The 20,752-nt window shown below is 40.5% G+C and overlaps 1 protein-coding gene across 10 annotated transcripts in view; it reads left to right on the top strand.

The window, feature by feature from the left end:
• UBAP2 (ubiquitin associated protein 2) overlaps positions 1–20,752 on the top strand; it is a 141,554-nt gene that overhangs the window by 44,353 nt on the left and 76,449 nt on the right. For 8 of the 10 annotated variants that reach the window (XR_002336317.1, XM_021064693.1, XM_021064690.1 and 5 more), the window contains 3 exons: positions 525–664; positions 17,390–17,467; positions 18,985–19,095. Coding sequence is in view for 6 of the 10 variants with exons in the window: in XM_021064693.1 (XP_020920352.1) it covers positions 566–664; positions 17,390–17,467; positions 18,985–19,095 (288 nt within the window). In the remaining 4 variants the exon portion in view is untranslated. Of the gene's footprint in view, positions 1–524; positions 665–17,361; positions 17,468–18,984; positions 19,096–19,181; positions 19,478–20,752 lie in introns of those variants that run through there. The other 2 variants (XM_021064694.1, XM_021064696.1) reach the window with 2 other exon arrangements.

Consider the following 20,752-nt stretch of genomic DNA (forward strand, 5'->3'; position numbering starts at 1 on the left):
CCAAAATCCATGAATGCTCATGTCCCTTACAAAAATGTCATATTTGCATAGTATCTATACACCTCCTCCTACTTTAAATCGTCTCTAGATTACTTATAATCCTAATACAGTGTAAATGCTATATAAATAGTTGCCATAATGTGGCACACTCATTAGTTTTGCTTTTTGGAATTTCCTGAAAAAAATTTTTTCAAAATATTTTTGATCTGTGGTTGGTTGAATATGTGGATGCAGAACCTGTGGGTTTGGTGGTCCCATTATAAAGTGGTTAAATAATTGCTGGTTAGTGTTTGATATTGTTGTTTACAATTGCCTATAGTCATGAACTATGGATGTTTAGATTGCATTGGTAAAATTGACTTAAGTGCTACCAAGAAAGTCTAAAATTCTAGTGGTTATCTCTTGAGAATTTGCATTCTAGGGAACCTTTATGTTTTATCTCAGGTTTCCTCCTTATCCTGAATTTTGTCCTTGCCATTTTCTATAACTTGGAAGTTGGGCTTACCATGTTTACTCTCTTGCAGATTTTCTATTTTGTGCATACATTATTTTGTATATACTGTATATGATGACTTCAGTGAGCAATGACCGGTCCAGAGGTGCTCGGGAAAAACCACAGATTTCAGTGACACAGACAACACAGCTACAGAAACAAGTGGTACAGGTAAGTTTTTTGTACAACTCTGCTTTGTTTAGAATTACGGAAATTGAGGGGGCACATAGGCTTTAATGTTCTCCTTTGTATGAAACCTCAGGATTTTTTTTTTTTTTTTTTTTTTTTTTTTTGCTTTTTAGCGCTGTACCTGTGGCATACCAAAGTTCCCAGGCTAGGGGTCTAATCGGAGCTACAGCTGCCGGCCGACACCACAGCCACATCTGTGACCTACACCACAGCTCATAGCAATGCCAGATCCTTAACTCACTGAACGAGGCCAGGAATCGAACCTGCATCCTCAAGATTTGTTACTGCTGAGCCACAATGGGAACCTCAAACCTCAGAATTTTGTCACTAGTTTTTCAAAAGTAGGTAGAGAGTTCCTGCTCTAGCACAGTGGGTTAATAATGTTCTGGCTTGGCACAGGGGTTTAAGGATCTGGCATGGGGGTTACGGATCTGGCATAGGTTGCAGCTAGGGCTTGAATTAAATTCCTGGCCCAGAAACTTCCATATGCAGCCATAAAAAAAAAAAAAACAACAAACAAACCACAAACAAAAATCCCCACAATGAAATACAGTTCCATGGAGTTCCTGTTGTGGCTCAGTGGTGAAAGAATCTGACTAGTATACATCCATGAGTATGCATGTTTGATCCCTGGCTTCCATCAGTGGGTTAAGAATCCGTCATTGCTGTGTGAGGTAGGTCACAGATACAGCTCAGATCCCATGTTGCTGTGGCTGTGGTGTAGGCCAGCAGCTGTAGCTCTGACTTGACCCCCTTCCTGGGGAATTTCCATATGTGGCCTGTGCATCCCTAAATAGAAAAACAAATTAAAAAAAAAATACAGGAGTTCCCGTCGTGGCGCAGTGGTTAATGAATCCAACTAGGAACCATGAGGTGGCGGGTTCGGTCCCTGCCCTTGCTCAGTGGGTTAACGATCCGGCGTGGCCGCCGTGAGCTGTGGTGTAGGTTGCAGACGTGGCTCGGATCCCGCGTTGCTGTGGCTCTGGCGTAGGCCGGTGGCTACAGCTCCGATTCAACCCCTAGCCTGGGAACCTCCATATGCCGCGGGAGCGGCCCAAGAAATAGCAATAACAACAACAACAAAAGACAAACGACAAAAAAAAAAAAAAAAAAAAAAAAAATACAGTTCCACACCCATTAAACTGGTAAAATAAAAGACTAATGGGAAGTTCCATGGTGGCCTGGTGGTTAGGGACTTGGTATTGTCACTGCTGTGGCTCCAGTTCCATCCCTGATCTGGGAATTTTTATGTGCCATGGGCGCAGTCAAAAAAAAAAAAAAAAAAAGCCTGACAATAATAAATACAGTGAGGAAGTTCCCTGACCTGGGAACTTTCATAAGAAGAAGAAGGGAAAAAAGGTGGTATAGGGAGTTCTCTGGTGGTCTAGCTGTTTAGGATTAGGTGCTTTCACCACTGTGGCCTGATTTTAGTCTCAGGTCTAGGAACTGAGATCCTATGTTAAGCCACTGCATGCAGCAGGTACCCCCCCCCCCCAAAAGGTAGGTAGTATGTGATAGGAAAGAGGAAATACTGATTCAGATATAGTAGGATGTTACTCCTGACTTATTTAATCCTGAACTTTTTTTTTTTAATATATATATATATTTTTAATTTTCCCACTGTACAGCAAGGGGGTCAGGTTATCCTTACATGTGTACATTACAATTACATTTTTTCCCCCACCCTTTCTTCTGTTGCAACATGAGTATCTAGACAAAGTTCTCAATGCTATTCTGTAGGATCTCCTTGTAAATCTATTCTAAGTTGTGTCTGATAAGCCCCAGCTCCCGATCCCTCCCACTCCCTCCCCCTCCCATCAGGCAGCCACAAGTCTCTTCTCCAAGTCCATGATTTTCTTTTCTGAGGAGATTCAACTTTTTCTTTGTTAGCATCTGGGCCACCTCCTTTTCTTGTTCTGTTTTTTTTTGACTGAGCCTGTGCCATGCATAAATTCCTGGGCCAGGGATCAAATCTGCACCACAGCAGCGACAACACTGGTTTCTTAAGCCATTGAGTCACACAGGAACTCTAGGGTAGATTTTAATAAGATTCATTTGTATAAAATATGGAATGTTAAATAATCCCTCCATCTCAATTTGTTTGTATTCTTTTTTCTTTCTTTAAAAATTATTTTTATTATTCAATGAATTTTATTACATTATTATATTTATAGTTGTACAACAATCATCACAACCAAGTTTTATGATATTTCCATCTGAAACCCCCAGTGTATCCCCCTACCCTCCAACCTTTCTCATTTGGAAATCATAAGTTTTTCAAAGTCTGTGAGTTAGTATCTGTTCTGCACAGAAGTTCATTGTGTCCTTCTCTGAGATTCCACATGTAAGTGATAGCATTTGATGTTGGTGTCTCACCATCTGACTGACTTCACTTTACATGGTAATTTCTAGGTCCGTCCATGTTGCTGCAAATACCGTTATTTCTTTCCTTTTAATAGCTGAGTAATATTCCATTGTGTATATTCATTCTTTCTTTCTTTCCTTCTTCCTTCCTTTCCTTTCTTGTCTTTTTAAGGCCGACCCAAAGCATATGAAAGTTCCCAGGCTAGGGGTCGAATCGGAGCTGTAGCTGTTGGCCATAGCCACAGACACAGCAACTTGGCATCTGAGCCACATTTTTCACCTTGAACACAGCTCAGGGCCATGCTGGATCCTTAACCCACGGAGCAAGGCCAGGGATCAAACCTGGGTCCTCAAGGATACTAGTCGGGTCCATTACCACCGAGCCATGATGGGAACTCCCTAAAATCACTTGTTAATAATCATTCATACCCAAGCTCCCTGTTGATGTTAAGGGACCAAGGAGATGGACTCAATTAATTGTTGCATCACATTTTTTAGTTTAATATTAGCCTTGTACCTTGCTGCTATCAACAGACATCTCTCTGTTTAGCACTTGCTTCTAAATATATTTACCCTGCTAGGTATTTAATCACAACTGATTAAGAAAGACTGTCTATTGTGGGAAAAATTTGGACTTTTTGTACTGGGTCCTCCTTGTATAGATGAATGATTATTTAAGAAAATACTTGTTTCCTTGGTGTTCCTGTCGTGGCTCGGTGGTAAACGAATCCGACTAGGAACCATGAGGTTGCAGGTTTGATCCCTGGCCTTGCTCAGTGGGTTAAGGATCCGGCGTTGCCGTGAGCTGTGGTGTAGGTTGCAGATGCAGCTCAGATCTGGTGTTACCGTGGCTCTGGCTTAGGCTGGTGGCTGCAGCTCCGATTCGACTCCTAGCCTGGAAAACTCCATATGCCAAAGGAGTGGCCCAAGAAATGGCAAAAAGACCAAAAAAAAAAAAAAAAAAAAAAAAGAAGATAATACTTGTTCCCTGAATAGCCTCTTATCAGAGAAGAGATATAAGTTCTGAGTAATCACAGATGCAGTCCTGCTAATTAAAGACTTAATTAATATATTAAAACAGACATTTCATTTTGTTGTTTATTAAATCAGGAAGGATTAAACATTAAAAGTGATTTGTTGTTTTTTCTTTTTCTTATTGCTCAATGAATTTATTACATTTATAGTTGTGCAATGATCATCACAATCCAATTTTATAGGATTTCCATCCACAACCCCAGCACATCCCTCACCCCCCAAACTGTCTCCTTTGGAAACTATAAGTTTTTCAAAGTCTGTGAGTCAGTATCTCTTCTGCAAAGAAGTTCATTGGGTCCTTTTTTCAGATTCCACATGTCAGTGAAAGCATTTGATGTTGGTGTCTCATTGTCTGACTTCATAAATGTGATTTGTTGTTAATGTAAAGTGTCTCCATCTTCCACCCAAATAAAATCCTTGGAATGATTTCCAGAGAGTCAGTGTCCAGAATGGAGGAAGGAGGGCTGTCTTACTGCTAAGTACTGTCCCTAATAGTTTTTCCATTGGATCTTTGGGGATGGCTCACTTTATATAATTAGAAGAAAAAAGCCGCCCACTGCGCTTTGAGAAGGATTCCTAGACCCTCTGATTTGTGGTTTTTTCCCCTTAAAAAAAAATGTTTTGTGAGACTGTCTCGCAGCACTATTAGTAAAATTGTTCATGTTCATTTATCTATTAGTTCTATTCTGGGAAGTATTGTCTGAGGAAGCAACCTGAAATTGGAGGTGGAATGTGTGTGTCTGCATGCGCTTGATTCCACGAGATGCTTGTTGCCCAGTTCTAGGATGTCTAATGATAGAGGTGTGCTGAGATACCCAGTCGAGGTAGCAGGGTGTAAGAGAGATGGTGAGGTCTGTGGAATCTGTATAAACCTCCATTGGGGTCCTGAGTTTGCCACTTTACTAATTACTTAAATCTCTTTGAACCTCAGATTTTTTTGCTTTTTAGGGGTCTCACCCAAGCATGTGGAAGTTCCCAGGCTAGAGGTCGAATCGGAGATACAGCTGCTGGCCTACACCACAGCCATGTAAATGCAGAATCCAAGCCTTATCTGAAACCTACACCACAGCTCACGGCCATGCCAGATCCCCGATCCACTGAGTGAGGCCAGGGATTGAACCCCCAGCCTCATGGATACCAGTTGGATTCGTTTCCGATGTGCCAGAGGGAGAACTCAAATCTCAGATTTTTAAAAAAAAAGTGCTTTTGAGAGATCAGATTTTCAAGAGTAGTGCTTTTAATTCCTGAATATCCCTTATCCAGATCCCATAGTAAACATTTTTACCATGTTTACTAATTTTTCCTTTTCTCTCTCCTTCTATAAAGGATAAACTACACACAGCCTTTCTCCTGAACCTTTTGAGCATAAGCTGCAGATATGTTGCATCTTTACCCCTAAATACTTTAGTTTGAATATTTTTAAAAAACAGACAAGGCCTTATTTTACGTAATCACAATACAGTTATCAAAAATCAGGAAATTCTCTTTCTAATGTAATATATACATTATATTCATACTTTTTCAATTGTTTCAGTAATGTTCTTTTTAGCTAATTAAGTCCTTGACCATACATTGTATTATTCAGGGGTCAAGTCTCTTTAGTCTCCTTTAATGTACAACTTCCTCTGTTGCATGACATTAAAATATTTGAAAAATACTGGCCATTCATTTGTAGAATGTCTCCCAATTTTGGCTTGTCTCATACTTCCTCATAATTAGAGGGGGTATGCATTTTTGGTAGAAATACCACAGAAATCTGTCCCCCCCCCCCCCTTTTTGGCCGCCCTGCAGCATATGGAGTTCCTGAGCCAGGGATCAGACCTGAGCCACAGTTGTGACCTGTGTCACAGCTGTAGTAATGCTGGATCCTTTAACCCACGGTGCCAGATGGGGATTGAACTTGCATCTTGGTGCTGCAGAGATGATGCCAGCCCCATTGTGCCACATTGGAAACTCCTGGTGATGTGTTCAATTTTTTTTTTTTTAAATCTTTTATTTAGGCAGGCTCCTGTAGCTCCTTTTATTTGGGGTGGCCCATGGGAGGTCCCCAGGCTAGGGGTTGAATTGGAGCTGTAGCCATTGGCCTGCACCACAGCCACCCAATGCCAAATCTGAGCCACATCTGTGACCTACACCACAGCTTAGCAACGGCAGATCCTTAACCCACTGAGCAAGGCCAGGTATTGAACCTGCTTCCTCATGGATGCTAGTCAGATTTGTTTCAGCTGAGCTGCGATGGGAACTCCAATCCATTCTTAATGCATCATATCATGATGTACAAGACAGGTTTGTCTTATAAGCCAGTTATCCGTTTTGTTACTTGGTTGTCTGTTACCATCAGGGGATATTAAAACCTTCCAATTGTGTTTGGAGTTTTTGTTGTGGTACATGGGGGTAACAATCTGGCATTGTCTTTGCAGTGACTTGGATAACTCCCGAGGCTCGGGTTTGTTCCTTAGCCTGGTGTAGTGAGTTAAAAATCTGGTGTTGCCTCAGCTGTGGCTCTCATTTGACCTCTGGCCTATGAACTCCCATATGCCACATGTGTGGCAGAAAAAGGAAAGAAAAAAAACCCTCCGGTTTTTAATTTAATTTGTATTATTTTTTGTCTTTTTTTGGCCTGCAACCTCAGCATATGGAAGTTCCCAGGGTAGGGATTGAATTGGAGCTGCAGCCTCTGGCCTGTACCATGGCCACGGCAGTGTGGGCTCCGAGCCACTTCCGTAACCTACACCACTGCTCATGGCAATGCTGGATCCTTAACTCACTGAGTGTGGCCAGGGATCGAACCTGTGTCCTCATGGATCCTGGTCGGGTCCGTTACCCCTGAGTCATGATGGGAACTCATTCTAGTTTTGTTGTTGTTGTTGTAGCTTTTTTTTTTCTTTTTCCTTTTTTCCTCTTCAGGGCCGCACCAGTGGCATATGGAGGTTCCCAGGCTAGGAGTCGAATCAGAGCTACAGCTGCTGACCTATGCCACAGCAGTAGCAACGCAGGATCCAAGCCACGTCTTTGACCTACACCACAGCTCATGGCAATGCTGGATCCTTAACCCACTGAGCAATGCCAGAGATTGAACCTACAACCTCATGGTTACTAGTTGGATTCATTTCTGCTGAGCCACGATGAGAACTCATTCTAGTTTTTTAAAAGGTAAAATGCACTATGAAAAGTTACTTTACCAGTGAAAATGGGTTTGTTTTGGAATAGCAGAGAATTGTAATTCAAAACAAGTCATGGTAAAAACCATAGGCAAGTCCCACAAACAAAGGAGAGGAATGTTAATAGAGAAAAAGGAGGAAGTTGGGAGGGGTTGTTTTGAACAAAAATTAATAGAGAAGAGTAGTAAGTTTGAGGGTAATGAGCTTTCTCATTAGCTGAGTTGCTGGAGTAGTCGATTTCTTGTGGGGATGCAATGTACATCTTTTTCCTTTCTGGCCTTTTTACTGTAATTGACCTCTAGTGGTTCTACATGAGCACTTCCCCTTCCAGCCTCCTGATTCTCTTTTAGTGAAGTTTCCCTTTATGAATTTTCAGAGTATTTACTTTGAAAGATGGTTGTAGGGAATTAGAAATTGCATAAGTTGTATTGAGAAAGTGGTAACTTAAACTCATTTTTTTTTTTTTTTTCCTCTTGTCTCTTTGCCTTTTTCTAGGGCCGCTCCCTCGGCATATGGAGGTTCCCAGGCTACGGGTTGAATCAAAGCTGTAGCGGCCGGCCTACACCACAGCCACAGCAACACGGGATCTGAGCCATGTCTGTGACCTATACCACAGCTCATGGCAATGCTAGATCCTTAACCCAATGATCGAGGCCACGGATTGAACCCACATACTCATTGATGCTAGTTGGGTTTGTTAACCACTGAGCCATGAAGGGAACTCCTATTTCATTTATATCTACTGTAGTTTCTGCTGTTTCTGTCTTTAAAAACTGGGGAATTCCCTGGTGGCTCAGCGGGTTAAGAATTTGGCATTGTCATTGTGGCTCTCATTACTGCTGTGGTCTGCCTAGGAACTTCTGTATGCTGTAGGAGTGGCCAAAGAAACAAACAAAAACTGTTCAGGAGTGTTCCCACTGTGGCTTAGTGGGTTAAGAATCTAACTGCATCTTCTCAGGTTGCTGCTGGAGGTGTGGGTTTGATCCCTGGCTTAGTGCTTTGGGTTAAAGGATCTGGAGTCATCACATCTGTGGCATAGGTAACAGCTGTGGCTTGCATTCAGTCCCTGGCCTGAGAACTTCCATATGCCATGGGTACAGCCGTTAAAAAAGCAGAAACAAAAGAACAAAAACCTGTTCAGAATCAATGTTTTGGAATAATTATAATTTGCAAAAAAATTGAAAAATGCTTCAGGTCTCTATACCATTAAGCCACCTTCCTATTTAATGCTAACATTTTATATCACATGTTGGCAAACTTTTTCCAAAAGTCAGTCAGCAAATATTTGATGCTGTACAGATCACACACAATCTCTGTTACATGTTCTTTCTTTGTTTTGTTGTGTAATAACCTTTTTAAAATGTTAAAACCTTTTTTAGCTGGCACACTGTACAAAATCAGATCCTAAGCTCTAGTATACTAACTGCTGTTTTATATAATTATTTGTCAAAACTATGATAGTAGTATTGGAATAATATTAATAGGTAAATATAGACTTTATATATGTTTTCCTAGTTTTTCCAAGGCCTTTTTTTTTGGTTCCAGAATCCAGTCCAATTTGTTGTCATGTCTCCTTAGTCTCTTCTGATCTTTAACAGTTTTATCAGTCTTTCCTTGTTTTTTTCATGACTATTACTCATGTGAAGAGTATATTTATCTCTCTCTCTCTCTTTTTTTTTTTTTATGGTTGCACCTTTGGCATATGGAAGTTCCTGGGCTAGGGGTTGAATTGGAGCTGCAGTTTCCAGCCTACACCATAGCCACAGCAACTTGGGATCCAGATCTGTGCCCTACACCACAGCTTGCATCAACACCATATCTTTAACCCACTGAGCTAGGTCAGGGATCAAAACCCACATCCTCATGGTTACTAGTTGGGTTTGTTTCTGCTGAGCCACAATGGGAACTCATATTTATCAGTTTTTGAAATAATTAATTGGTGGAGTTCCCACTGTGGCACAGTGGGTTAAGGATTTAACTGCAGTGGCACGCATTGCTGCAGAGGCGTGGGCTCTGATCCCTGGCCTGGCACAGTGACTTAGAAGAATCCAGCATTGCCGTATTGTGGCCAGCATAGTTCACAGCTGAGGCTTGGATTCAATCCCTGGCCTGGGAACTTACATATACCACAAGCGTGGCCATCAAAAGAAAAAAATTTAATTGGTTACTTATCATTCTCCAAAGGTGTATAAATTAGAACTTTAAAAAAAAAACTTTAAAGTACTACTATAAATATTAAAATAATATAAATATTAAATAAATTTAGGATGTAAACATTTGAGAGGTTTTGGTTATTTCTAGTTATCATTTGAAGTTGAAATTCCATCTTTGGTCAGGTCTCTCTGTTTTTTTGTTTTTGTTTTTGTTTTTTTGTCCCGCGGCACATGGAGGTTCCAGGCTAGGGGTCGAATTGAAGCTGTAACCGCCGGCCTACAACAGAGCCACAGCAACGCGGGACCTGAGCCAGGTCTGCAACTTACACCACAGTTCGTAGCAGTGCCGGATCCTTAACCCACTGAGCAAGGCAAGGGATTGAACTTGCAACCTCATGGTTCCTAGTCAGATTCGTTAACCACTGAGTCATGATAGGAACTCTCTTGGTCAGGTCTCTTTAAATTGGATCCTGACTTGGTTCTGGTAATCCTTTTTTTGTGCCTTTTAGGGCCACACCTGTGGCATGTGGAACTTCCCAGCTAGGGGTCTAATTGGGGCTACAGCTGCTGGCTTATGCCATAGCCACAGCAATGCCAGATCTGAGCCTCCTCTGCAACCTACACCACAGCTCACAGCAACGCCGGATCCTTAACCCACTGATTGAGGCCAGGGGTTGAACCCTCAACCTCATGGTTCCTAGTCAGATTCGTTTCTGCTGTGCCACGATGGGAACTCCTGGTTCTAGTAATCTTTAATGTTTCTTTATAAACTGGTATGAAAAGATACTCTAGCGTTATCTTATGCAATTCCTGCTATGTACCTAGCTCAGATATTGCTCAAAGGAATCTTGCAGCTTTTAGTGGGAAAGGGCACTCAGAGACCTCAATCTGCTAAGTGATATTTATTGTTACTGGGTTTGTCATTGTTTTTAGGTTTCTCCAGTGGACAGAGTTAAAGGCCTCATGAGTTAATGTTGATAGTTCACATTCAGGACTATCAACATGGGGTTTTCTCATCTTGTATGTTACATGTTTATCACTTCTACACTGAGAATCCTAGTTTCCTCAGAACCAGGGGATAGAGTCATTAGAATTTTCCAAAATTACTTATTTGCTTTATCCCATTTTATGTGTATAACAGGTTTTTGTTTTTGCTTTTTGGGGTTGTACCTGAGACATATTGAAGTTCCCAGACTAGGGGTTGAATCAGAGCTGCAGCTGGCAGCCTATGACACAGCCACAGCAACTTGGGATCAGTGTTGGGTCTTTGACCTACACCACAGCTCACAGCAATACTGGATCCTTAACCCACTGAGCGAGGCCAAGGATCGAATCTCTGTCCTCATAGAAACTAGTCAGATTCATTTCCACTGAGCCACAATGGGAACTCCTATAACTGTTCTTAAGAATAACAGTATTGATGCTATTGCTGTTTCCCCCATTCTTACCCCATCTCTCCTGTGCCTAGTGCTGTTTTTATTTATACTTAGTTCTGAACTTTGGGTACTTGGCTTTTTTATTCCAGGTGCCTCCATAAATGTTGGCTGATGATGCATTTTTGGCACACAGAAGTTCCTGGGCCAGGGATCGAATCTGAGCCACATTGGTGGCAATGCTGTATCCTTAACCCACTGAACCACATGGGGATCAAACCTGTGCTGCCACAGAGACAACGCTGATGTTTAACCCAGTGAGTGCCACAGTGGCAACTCCCACCATTGGCTTGTTTTTATGTTTTTGTCATTGGCATCAGAATTAGACATTACTAAATATAAATGTTGACTTTCTTTTTTTTTTTTTTTTTCTGGCTGTGTCCATGGCATGTGGAAGTTCCCAGGCCAAGGACTGATTGAACCCGCACCACAGCAGTGACCTAAGCTGCTGCAGTTATAATGCTGGATCCTTAACCTGCTGTGTCACAAGGGAACATCTCTTTCCTTTTTTACAATTTCTTTTTTACTTGTTCAATATTTGGCACTTCTTTATCTCCCATTTATTTTTTCTTTTTCCTTTTAAATTTGATATTACTTGCTCAACTTTTTTTTTTTTTTCTTTTCTCTTTTTGGCAGCATATGCAGTTCCCAGGCCAGGGATCAGATCTGAGCCATACTTGTTACCTATACGCATAGCTGCAGCGATGCCAGATCCTTTTAACCTACTGCACTGGGCTGGGTATTGAACCTGTGTCCTGGTGCTGAAGGACACCACCAGTCACGTTGCGCCACAGTGGGAACTTAGTATTTTCTTTCTTTTCTTTTTTTTTATTTACTTGCTCAACATTCGATGCTTCCTTTTTTCCCATTTCTTTATCTTTTCTTTTTCCTTTTTAAACTTTTTTTTTTGACTGAAAGTATTTTCCTCTTTCACCTTTTATTTCTCTTATAGCCTTAACTGTTTGTTTTCGTATTCCTTCTAGTTTAGTCTTTACTTACATTTCTAAATTAGAAAAAGTTAACCATACGTTATTTTATTTTTTTTTTGTCTTTTTGCCATTTCTTGGGCCGCTTCTGCTTCATATGGGAGGTTCCCAGGCTAGGGGTCGAATCGGAGCTGTAGCCACTGGCCTAGCCAGAACCACAGCAACGCAGGATCCGAGCCGCGTCTGTGACCTACACCACAGCTCACGGCAACACCGGATCGTTAACCCACTGAGCAAGGGCAGGGATTGAACCCGCAACCTCATGATTCCTAGTCGGATTCATTAACCACTGCACCACGACGGGAACTCCCATGCTCTCTTTTAGTACATTTTGAAGCAGAAGATGGCGGTTTTGCTTTGTTCTTAGGCACCTTTTGGTGTACTTTCATTGGTTATGGGAGTATTATCCAGCTTATTCTTTAGAATTCTCTTACAGTACCTTTGCATGGGATTTGAACTTTATTTTCTGTTGCTCCTTTTTATGTGAAATGAGTCTTAGACTTTTACATGGCAGCATGGTTCAGAGTGGCTTTTGTAATTGCAGAGTGTTTCCTTTTTTTCTGTGCCATTATGTTGGCTTTCTGAGATTTCCTGGCTCTGTTCTCTTCCCCTAATGTGGGTTTTTTAAGAGTTTCCTATTTATGTGGCCCAATTTTGAGTTTCCTTCCAGTAGTTTCTCTTGATGGGAGCTCTGCTGGCTTAGTCACAAGAGTTAATAATGGTGGAGTTCCCGTTGTGGCTCATTGGTAATGAACTTGACTAGTATCCTTGAGGATGCAGGTTGGATCCCTGGCCTTCCTCAGTGGTTAAGTATCCAGCATTACCATAGGCTGCAGTGTAGGTCGAGGATGTGGCTTGGATCTGGCATTGCAGTGGCTTTGGGGGAGGCTGGGGGCTACAGCCCCAATTCTACCCCTAGCCTGGGAATTTCCATATGCTACAGGTACAGCCCAAAAAAGGAGTTCGTATTGTAATTTGGTAATTTCCCCAGCCTGTAAACCTTTCTGCAGTCCTGGCACTTAGTTTGCCATTGGAGTTGTCAAGACCCTACAGAGCTGTATGCTGTTCTCAGATTGTCCCACCTTGCTTTCTAGCGAATACCTCTTGGCTACTTGGGGTTTTCCTGTTCTTGGACCAGTCGTACACCCCAATGCTTGCCCCTGCTTCCTTCACATGGTGCAATTGATACCATGCATGTCTTGTATCTGTTTTTTTGTTTGTTTGTTTTTCTTTACCTGTTTGTATTTCGAGGTTTATGAGGGATGCCTTGTCACCTAGTTTGAGTCTCTGTTGTTGTCAATGGGATTTTAGTTTTGCTATAAAGTTTCAAGAGTAGTTTATGGAACTCTCTGTATTTTATCAAATTTTTAGCATGGTTCCACTTTGCTTTTTAAGGCCACACCTGCGGCATATGGAGATTGCCAGGCTGGGGGTCTAATCGGAGCTTCAGCTCGTGGCAACGCTGGATCTTTAACCTACAGAGCAAGGCTAGGGATCAAACTTCCAACCTCATGGTTCCTACTTGGATTCTCTGGGCCATGACACGAACTCCTGGTTCCACTTTTTTTCCTGTCATGTTTTTTCCTTTATTTTGTTATTTTATGTTGTGTATACACACAGACACACATATGCATTATTTATTGTTCTGAACTGTTTGAGGTTTATTAAGTACATTTTTGTCTTTTACCCTTTAGTATTTAAGTGTCTCATTTCCTAAGAACAAAGATAGTTCTTTACATAAACACAAATTCCATTATCAAATTTTGTAAATATATCATTGCTAGTGTTCTTCACAGTTCATATGTCAGTTTTGTCAGTGTGGCACTTTCATTTATTCCATTAATGTCCATTACTTCAATAATGTCCTTTATACTACATTTCTGTTTTTCAGTATAGAATCATATGTACCCTATTTGGTATGCCTTTATAGTCTTCATTAATGTGGGACACTTCTTAGCCTTTCTTTGTCTTTTGAAATAATAGCAATTTTGAGGAAGACCAGTTACTACATAAAATGTTCAATTTGAATTTGTCTGATGTTCCTTTATGATTACATTCAGGTTATAAATCTCTTGTTGGAATGACATGTAACTGACATTGAATCTGAGTACCACATGTAGGGTCACATAATATCTATCTGCTTCTCAGTGAGGATGTAAATTTTGATCATTAAGTCCAGGTTTTGCCCATTTCCCCTATTTTTAAAATAACTGTGTTTCAGCCAATAGCTAAAAAATAATCTTGAGACAGAGACTTTGATTGAGACCTTGTGTAAATAGTTTCTTCCTTATTACTTTTCCCATTTAGAGTTATCATTTATTGATGATTATTGTTTGAATTAATCTTTACTCTGTTGGTTGCAAAATGAAGATGTTTCAATTCTGCTATCTCTTTCTTACTCTTTTTACCATTGCCATATTAGTAAGTGTATTTTTAAAGATTATCCCTACTAGTGACCTAAGAAACAAAAGTCAAACCAAATACAGACCATTTTTACTTTTCATTGGTTTTATATATGTGTGTTTATTTATTTATTTATTTTTAAAGGATTTGGTGTTAACCCACTGAGGGTTAACCAGTATTCTCATGGGTACTAGTTGGGGTTCGTTACCACTGAGCCACAGTGGGAACTCCCTTTATTGTTTACATTTGTACTTTTTTTAAACTGGAAAGATTTTGAGAAAAACATTCTGTTTTACACTGTTGATGGAGTATAAATTTCTTCAGCCTTTGTGTAGAGCATTTTTGAGCAGATGGTATGAAACACCTTGTAACATTTTTCTAGACATTTCTTTGACCCAATAGTTTCATATCTTTGTATTTATTCTGTGAAAGCTATCATGGATGTATTTAGAAGTTTAGTTGTAATAATGGCTCCCTGTAACGTTTGGATAGTAATGAAAACTTTGTGGAGTGTAAGTAAAGTGCAGGACCTGTCCAGTAGATTTTTATGCAGCCAGTAAACATTATGATACTGATATTTACAACAGCTTGCGTGCGAGTGTTGTCCCAACAAATTAGTATAGTTAGTTTTTTGTTTTTGGTATCAGAGAAAAACATGTAAGTGCCAAATAAATAGTTTTTGGTACCAGATAGTTAATCTTATAGGTCACTGTAATTTTCTTGTGGGCTGTGTGAAAAAATTTTTTTCTTTGCTTTTTAGGGCTCTACCCGTGATATATGGAGGTTCCCAGGCTAGGGGTCAAATCAGAGCTACAGCTGCCAGCCTACGCCACAGCCACAGCAACACCAGATCCGAGCCGTGTCTGTGACCTACACCACAGCTCATGGCAACACTGGATCCTTAACCCACTGAGTGAGGCCAGGGATTGAACCTGCAACCTCATGGTTCCGAGTCATATTCGTTTCTGCTGTACCATAACAGAAACTCTGAAAATTTTGTAATTTAAGGAAAATTAATGGTAGCAAGCCATGAGCATTCATGTGCTTTTTAGATTTGAATCTCAGAGAGTGGAAGAAAGTGATATTAGGGAAAATGGGCAAATATTAATCATGTAGGCTTTTACCACCAGAAGCACCAGTGGTTGACTTTCTTTCCTCACAGGTTGCCATTACCCAAAACTGAAATGTATAGTGTGGAAGTGCCATCTTTCCAGAACTCAGCGTTCCCTGTGGGTTTCCCTTTCACCTCGCCCGGTTATTTCATACCTTGGGTCCTTTTGCTTTATCATTAGGTCTTCTCACGTGAGGGTTTATGTAAAGAAGGTGAACATATACACTGGTTAGGATTGAGGTAAAATTGACAGTATGTATAGATGCGGTTTCTGAGCAAACACCTTTCTGGGGGTAATGCAGTAGCAGTGCGATTGAGTTCACAGTAGGCATAGTTTCGGATGGAGAGATTGGCCAATAGATTGGAGGGAACAGGCCAAAGCTGGCTAGAGCTTGTATAATCAGCCACCGGCATGGACTGGAAAGCCCTTATGAAATGTGTCTTTACAATGTAAAAATTACTAAACCCCGCCCCCCCCGGCATTGAGATTATTAGAAATCTGTGTTAAAGGTAAAAATGAAGCATTGTTTATTGTTGGCACTTTTTGGGTTGTCCTCCCACCCCCAAGCTCATTTAGTCATTTAAATGATTTAAAATATTTATGTTGGGAGTTCTTAATATAGGTTTTAGCTGGCACTGGTAACTTTATTTAATAAACTGTTTTGGAGGAATTTTAGATTTACTATAAAGTTGCAGATCAGCCTTCCTCTATATCCCTCACCCAGTTTTGTTGTCTAAATCATGGTACCTTTGTCAAAGTCAAGAAACCAAATTGGTATGTGACTGTTAACTCACTGCACAAGAGTTACACCTATCTATAATTTTTTAAAAATACCTTTCTAATTTTTAATTGCCAGTAATGCTACAAAAGGGAACCTCAGAAGCTTAGTAATTTCTTTCTTTTATTTTTTTTTAGGAAAGGGATTTTGAGTGATAAAAAGCAGCTTGGAAAGAGTTTTTTACCCAGTTGACTAATTTTAGTGTTTGAAAACTAAAAAAAAAATTTTTTTGTTAAACTAAAACCATTTTAAAATTTATGGTTATAGAGTTCCTGTCATGGCGCATCAGAAACAAATCTGAATAGAAACCATGAGGCTGCGGATTCAATCCCTGGCCCTGCTTAGTGGGTTAGGGATCCGGTGTTGCCATGAGCTGTGGTGTAGGCTGGCAGCTGTAGCTTCAATTAGACCCCCTAGCCTGGGAACCTCCATATGCCACGGGTGCGGCCCTGAAAAGACAAAAGAACAAAAGAAAAACTTGTGGTTAAAGAGCATGGTGAGAAAAAAAGAATGTATACATGTGAAAATAAAATAAAATTGTGATTAAAGGGAGTAGTTCCCATCATGGCTCAGTGGAAATGCTTCTGACTAGCATCTATGAGGATGCAGCTTCAATCCTCAGTGAGTTAAGGATCCAGCATTGCTGTGAGCTGAGGTGTAAGTCGCAGACAAGGCTTGGATCTGGTATTGCTGTGGTGTAAGCCAGTGGCTATAGCTCCAGTTAGACCCCTAGCCTGGGAACCTCCATATGCCGTGAGTGCAGCCCTAAAAAGACAAAAAAAATTGTGGCTGAAAATGAAAATCTAACTTTAAAAATAATTTTTATTTAGGTAAATACAGCTTTTTTCTTTTTCAGAAGTGACCTTTTTTTTGGGCTTTTTTTGCTTTTTTTGACAGCAAGGCTAAGTCTGTATCTGTGTCTTGGCAGTTTCTGCTGCTTCCTATTCTTCCACTTTGCGCTATGCTGTTACTTCATCTCTCCAAGGGAAAGGAAATTCAAATGAAGGACATGGCTAATGAAGATGAACAGGACTTTAGGTCATTTGGCCAAAGGAATGGGCCCTTTGTGCTATTTAACTTGATGGTTATTGACCTCATGGGAACACATTGTATACATTTAAGAGGTCTAAAATCAAGAGTCCGTCTTTTTTCTTAGTTACTCATTATTTCTGTTACCATAGTGCTGTAGTGCATGAGAATTTTTATCTGTTTATGCCAGATTTTGGCACCTAACATTTTTTTTTTTGTGCTCAGATCTTTAACAATTGTACGTGCTTTCCAGGCAACAGCTGAACAGATGCGTCTCGCTCAAGTGATCTTTGATAAAAATGACTCAGAGTTTGAAGCTAAAGTTAAACAGGTATGTTTCTGGCAAAGGATACTATCTTTTTAAAAATCTATACTAAATTCTAAATTTAAAGTATGCGTCTTGCTTAAGTTTCAAGTAACTGGATTTTGAACTTGTGATTAAATACCTGCATTTGTTCCCTGATGATAGAGAAACCTATGTTGTCCCTAAATCTGTTGTGTTGAAAACATTAAATAGCTTAATATCTCTTGTTGAAGGGAATGCACTAAGATTTTCTTGATTACTTCAAACATAAACCCCCTGTTGAGCCTCCTTGAGAAAATAATATGTCTGGGAGTGAGTTTTGTGATAACTGCCAAATTCTGTTTTTGAGACCTTGGGGTGTTATAACTTATTTTGTATGTAGAATGTTCTAATCCAAGAAGTGATAGCCTGGTTCTGAACATTGTCGGAAACAGCTGGACTAGAACAGTGCAAAACAGTTAGACTGAATGATCTGCTAATCGTGGCCACATACACATGGTCTTTGGGAAACATATAGTCCTACTTAATATTTGAGTAGTTCAGAAATTTAGGGCTCCCAGACCATTGAACTAGTTGGAGCAGTTAGATAGCTGATCCTGAGGATTCTGAGAATGTTGGTATATATGTGTATGTGCTGCTGATTAAGAGTCTGATAACTCAGTCACGGTGGAGGATGGTTGATTTGTAGGTTGACTTTGCCAGTACTGATAGGAATACATGGGGTAGCCACAAAAACAGGTCAGTCTGATCTTGGATCCTAAGTTCAAAGTCTGGAAGAGGCTGTCTTCATGTGGAAGGGCTGCCTAATTTCTGTCTTTTTTGCCTTTTTTTTTTTTTTTTGGTTGCATCTGTGGCACATGAATGTTCCCAGGCCAGAGATCAAACCTGACCCACAGTAGTTACAGCACTGGATTCTTAACCCAGTGAGCCACCAGGGAACTCTAGTTTCTGTCTTTTTATAGTAGACTATTGAAATTAATATGAAGTGTCATTTTTGGTTTGTTTTTTGTTTTTGCTTTTTTGCTTTCTAGGGCCATACCCGTGGCATATGGAGGTTTCTAGGCTAGGGGTCTAATCAGAGCTACAGCTGTTGGCCCATGCCACAGCAATGCCAGATCCTTAATCCACTGAGTGAGGTCAGGGATAAAACCCGCAACCTCATGGTTGCTAGTCGGATTCATTTCTACTGTGCCATGACGGGAACTCCTGTAGTGTCATTTTTTTGTTTGTTTTTTGTTTTTGTTTTGTCTTTTTACATTTCTTGGGCCACTCCCGTGGCACATGGAGGTTCCCAGGCTAGGGGTCGAATTGGAGCTGTAGCCGCCGGCCTACGCCAGAGCCACAACAACGCGGGATCCGAACCATGTCTGCAACCTACACCACAGCTCAGGGCAATGCTGGATCCTTAACCCACTGAGCAAGGCCAGGGATCGAACCTGCAACCTCATGGTTCCTAGTTGGATTGTTAACCACTGCGCCACAGTGGGAACTCCCTGTAGTGTCATTTTTGGATTCCGCTAATCATTTTCTAATAATTTCAACAGCTTATGGAAGTGACAGGAAAAAATCAGGATGAATGCATAGTGGCCCTACATGACTGTAATGGAGATGTCAATAAAGCTATCAATATATTGCTGGAAGGGAATTCAGACACAGTAAGTATTATTAATTGATTTGCAATGGTAAGATTGGTCTCCTGCCCCATATTACATTTTCACCTTCACCTTATTTGGGGGTGGGGGTGGAGGGGATTAAGGGTGCCATTCCATATTTGTTTTAAGTCCAGAAAGAACACTAACCTGAAATGACTGTTTTTGTTATGTATGGTTTCTTCATGAAGTTGTAGAATCTGAAGACTTGAAAGAGAACTTGGTCATCTCCTCCAGCTTTACACAGTTGCCAAAATTCTCTGGGCCTGTGGACATTTTCACCACCTGAAAAACTTCTCTTGGCTCCACTGCTCATGTTTCTTCATCTCAATTGTCACCTCTCACTACTACTTAGATCTCTAGACTAACAGAAAACCAGGATTTGCTGGTACATCTATTTGCTTATGTGTGAATATTATAGACACATTTTAATGACAGTCTGACAGATGCATAAAGTAAGAAAATTTTTATTTTAGCTAGTAAAGTTTGAGGAATGCACATGCGCATTACTAGAGCCCTCACTTTTATTTTAGGAAGGATGCAACTTAAGCTGTACTGAGCAGGTTTCAGCCCTAATCTTTTGATTTCTACATGGAAATTACACATATTTCTTTTTTTTTTTTTTTTTTTTTTTTTGTCTTTTTGCCATTTCTAGGGCCGTTCCCGCGGCATATGGAGGTTCCCAGGCTAGGGGTCTAATCGGAGCTGCAGCTGCCAGCCTACGCCAGAGCCACAGCAACGTGGGATTCAAGCCGCATCTGCAACCTACACCACAGCTCACGCCAACGCTGGATCCTTAACCCACTGAGCAAGGGCAGGGACCGAACCCGCAACCTCATGGTTCCTAGTTGGATTCGTTAACCACCGCCACAATGGGAACTCCTCATTTGTATTTTTTTCATTGAAGAAACCAATTCAGAGCAGATTAAAACAAATAAGTGATTTACCTAAAAGGGATATAAAGAAGAACACTTCAAAAAAAGTGCCTTCTTCCAAAAACAAACAGAAAACACAAAGGAGTTCCCTTGTGTGATTTGGGTTAAGGATCTGTTGTCACTGCAGTGGTTTGGGTCCCTGCCCTGGCACAGGTTGGATCCCTGGCTCAGGGACTTCCACATGCCATGAGAGTAGCCAAAGGGAAAATAATGCCTTCCTTATCAATGTTTAGGTTGAATCAGGTTCTCATTTTTTGGAATAGGCTTTATTAGGGACAGGCTGTATTAAAATGGAATGCTGTGACAAGCTGACAACTAAAATGGTTATCTTTTTATTTAATAGGAATCAAGCAGAATGAACTTCATAATTAGAAAAATTAGATAATTAGGAAAATATTATAGCAGTATCTATATAAAATTGTATGCAAGGTAACACTGGTCCAACACAGTAAACTACCAAATATGTCAATTTGTTGGGAAAATATGTTAAATGAGGAAACAAAATTTTGGAAGAGTTTTTGTTTATACTTAGCCATGTATTTGCTGAGTCTTGTGACATATCAGAAGTGTTTACTTTATTGGTAATGGTTGCAGCATAGAATGGCTCTTAGTTATTTTCAAAATGAACTGGAAAAGGGCTTAACTGCCTGCTTTATTGAAAGAAATCACTGAATAGATGAAGTATTTCCAAATCTTTAATTGGAGGGCCTTATTGTTGTTGTTTATGG

The sequence above is a fragment of the Sus scrofa genome, chromosome 10, assembly GCF_000003025.6.
Source record: "Sus scrofa isolate TJ Tabasco breed Duroc chromosome 10, Sscrofa11.1, whole genome shotgun sequence".
Taxonomy (NCBI): domain Eukaryota; kingdom Metazoa; phylum Chordata; class Mammalia; order Artiodactyla; family Suidae; genus Sus; species Sus scrofa.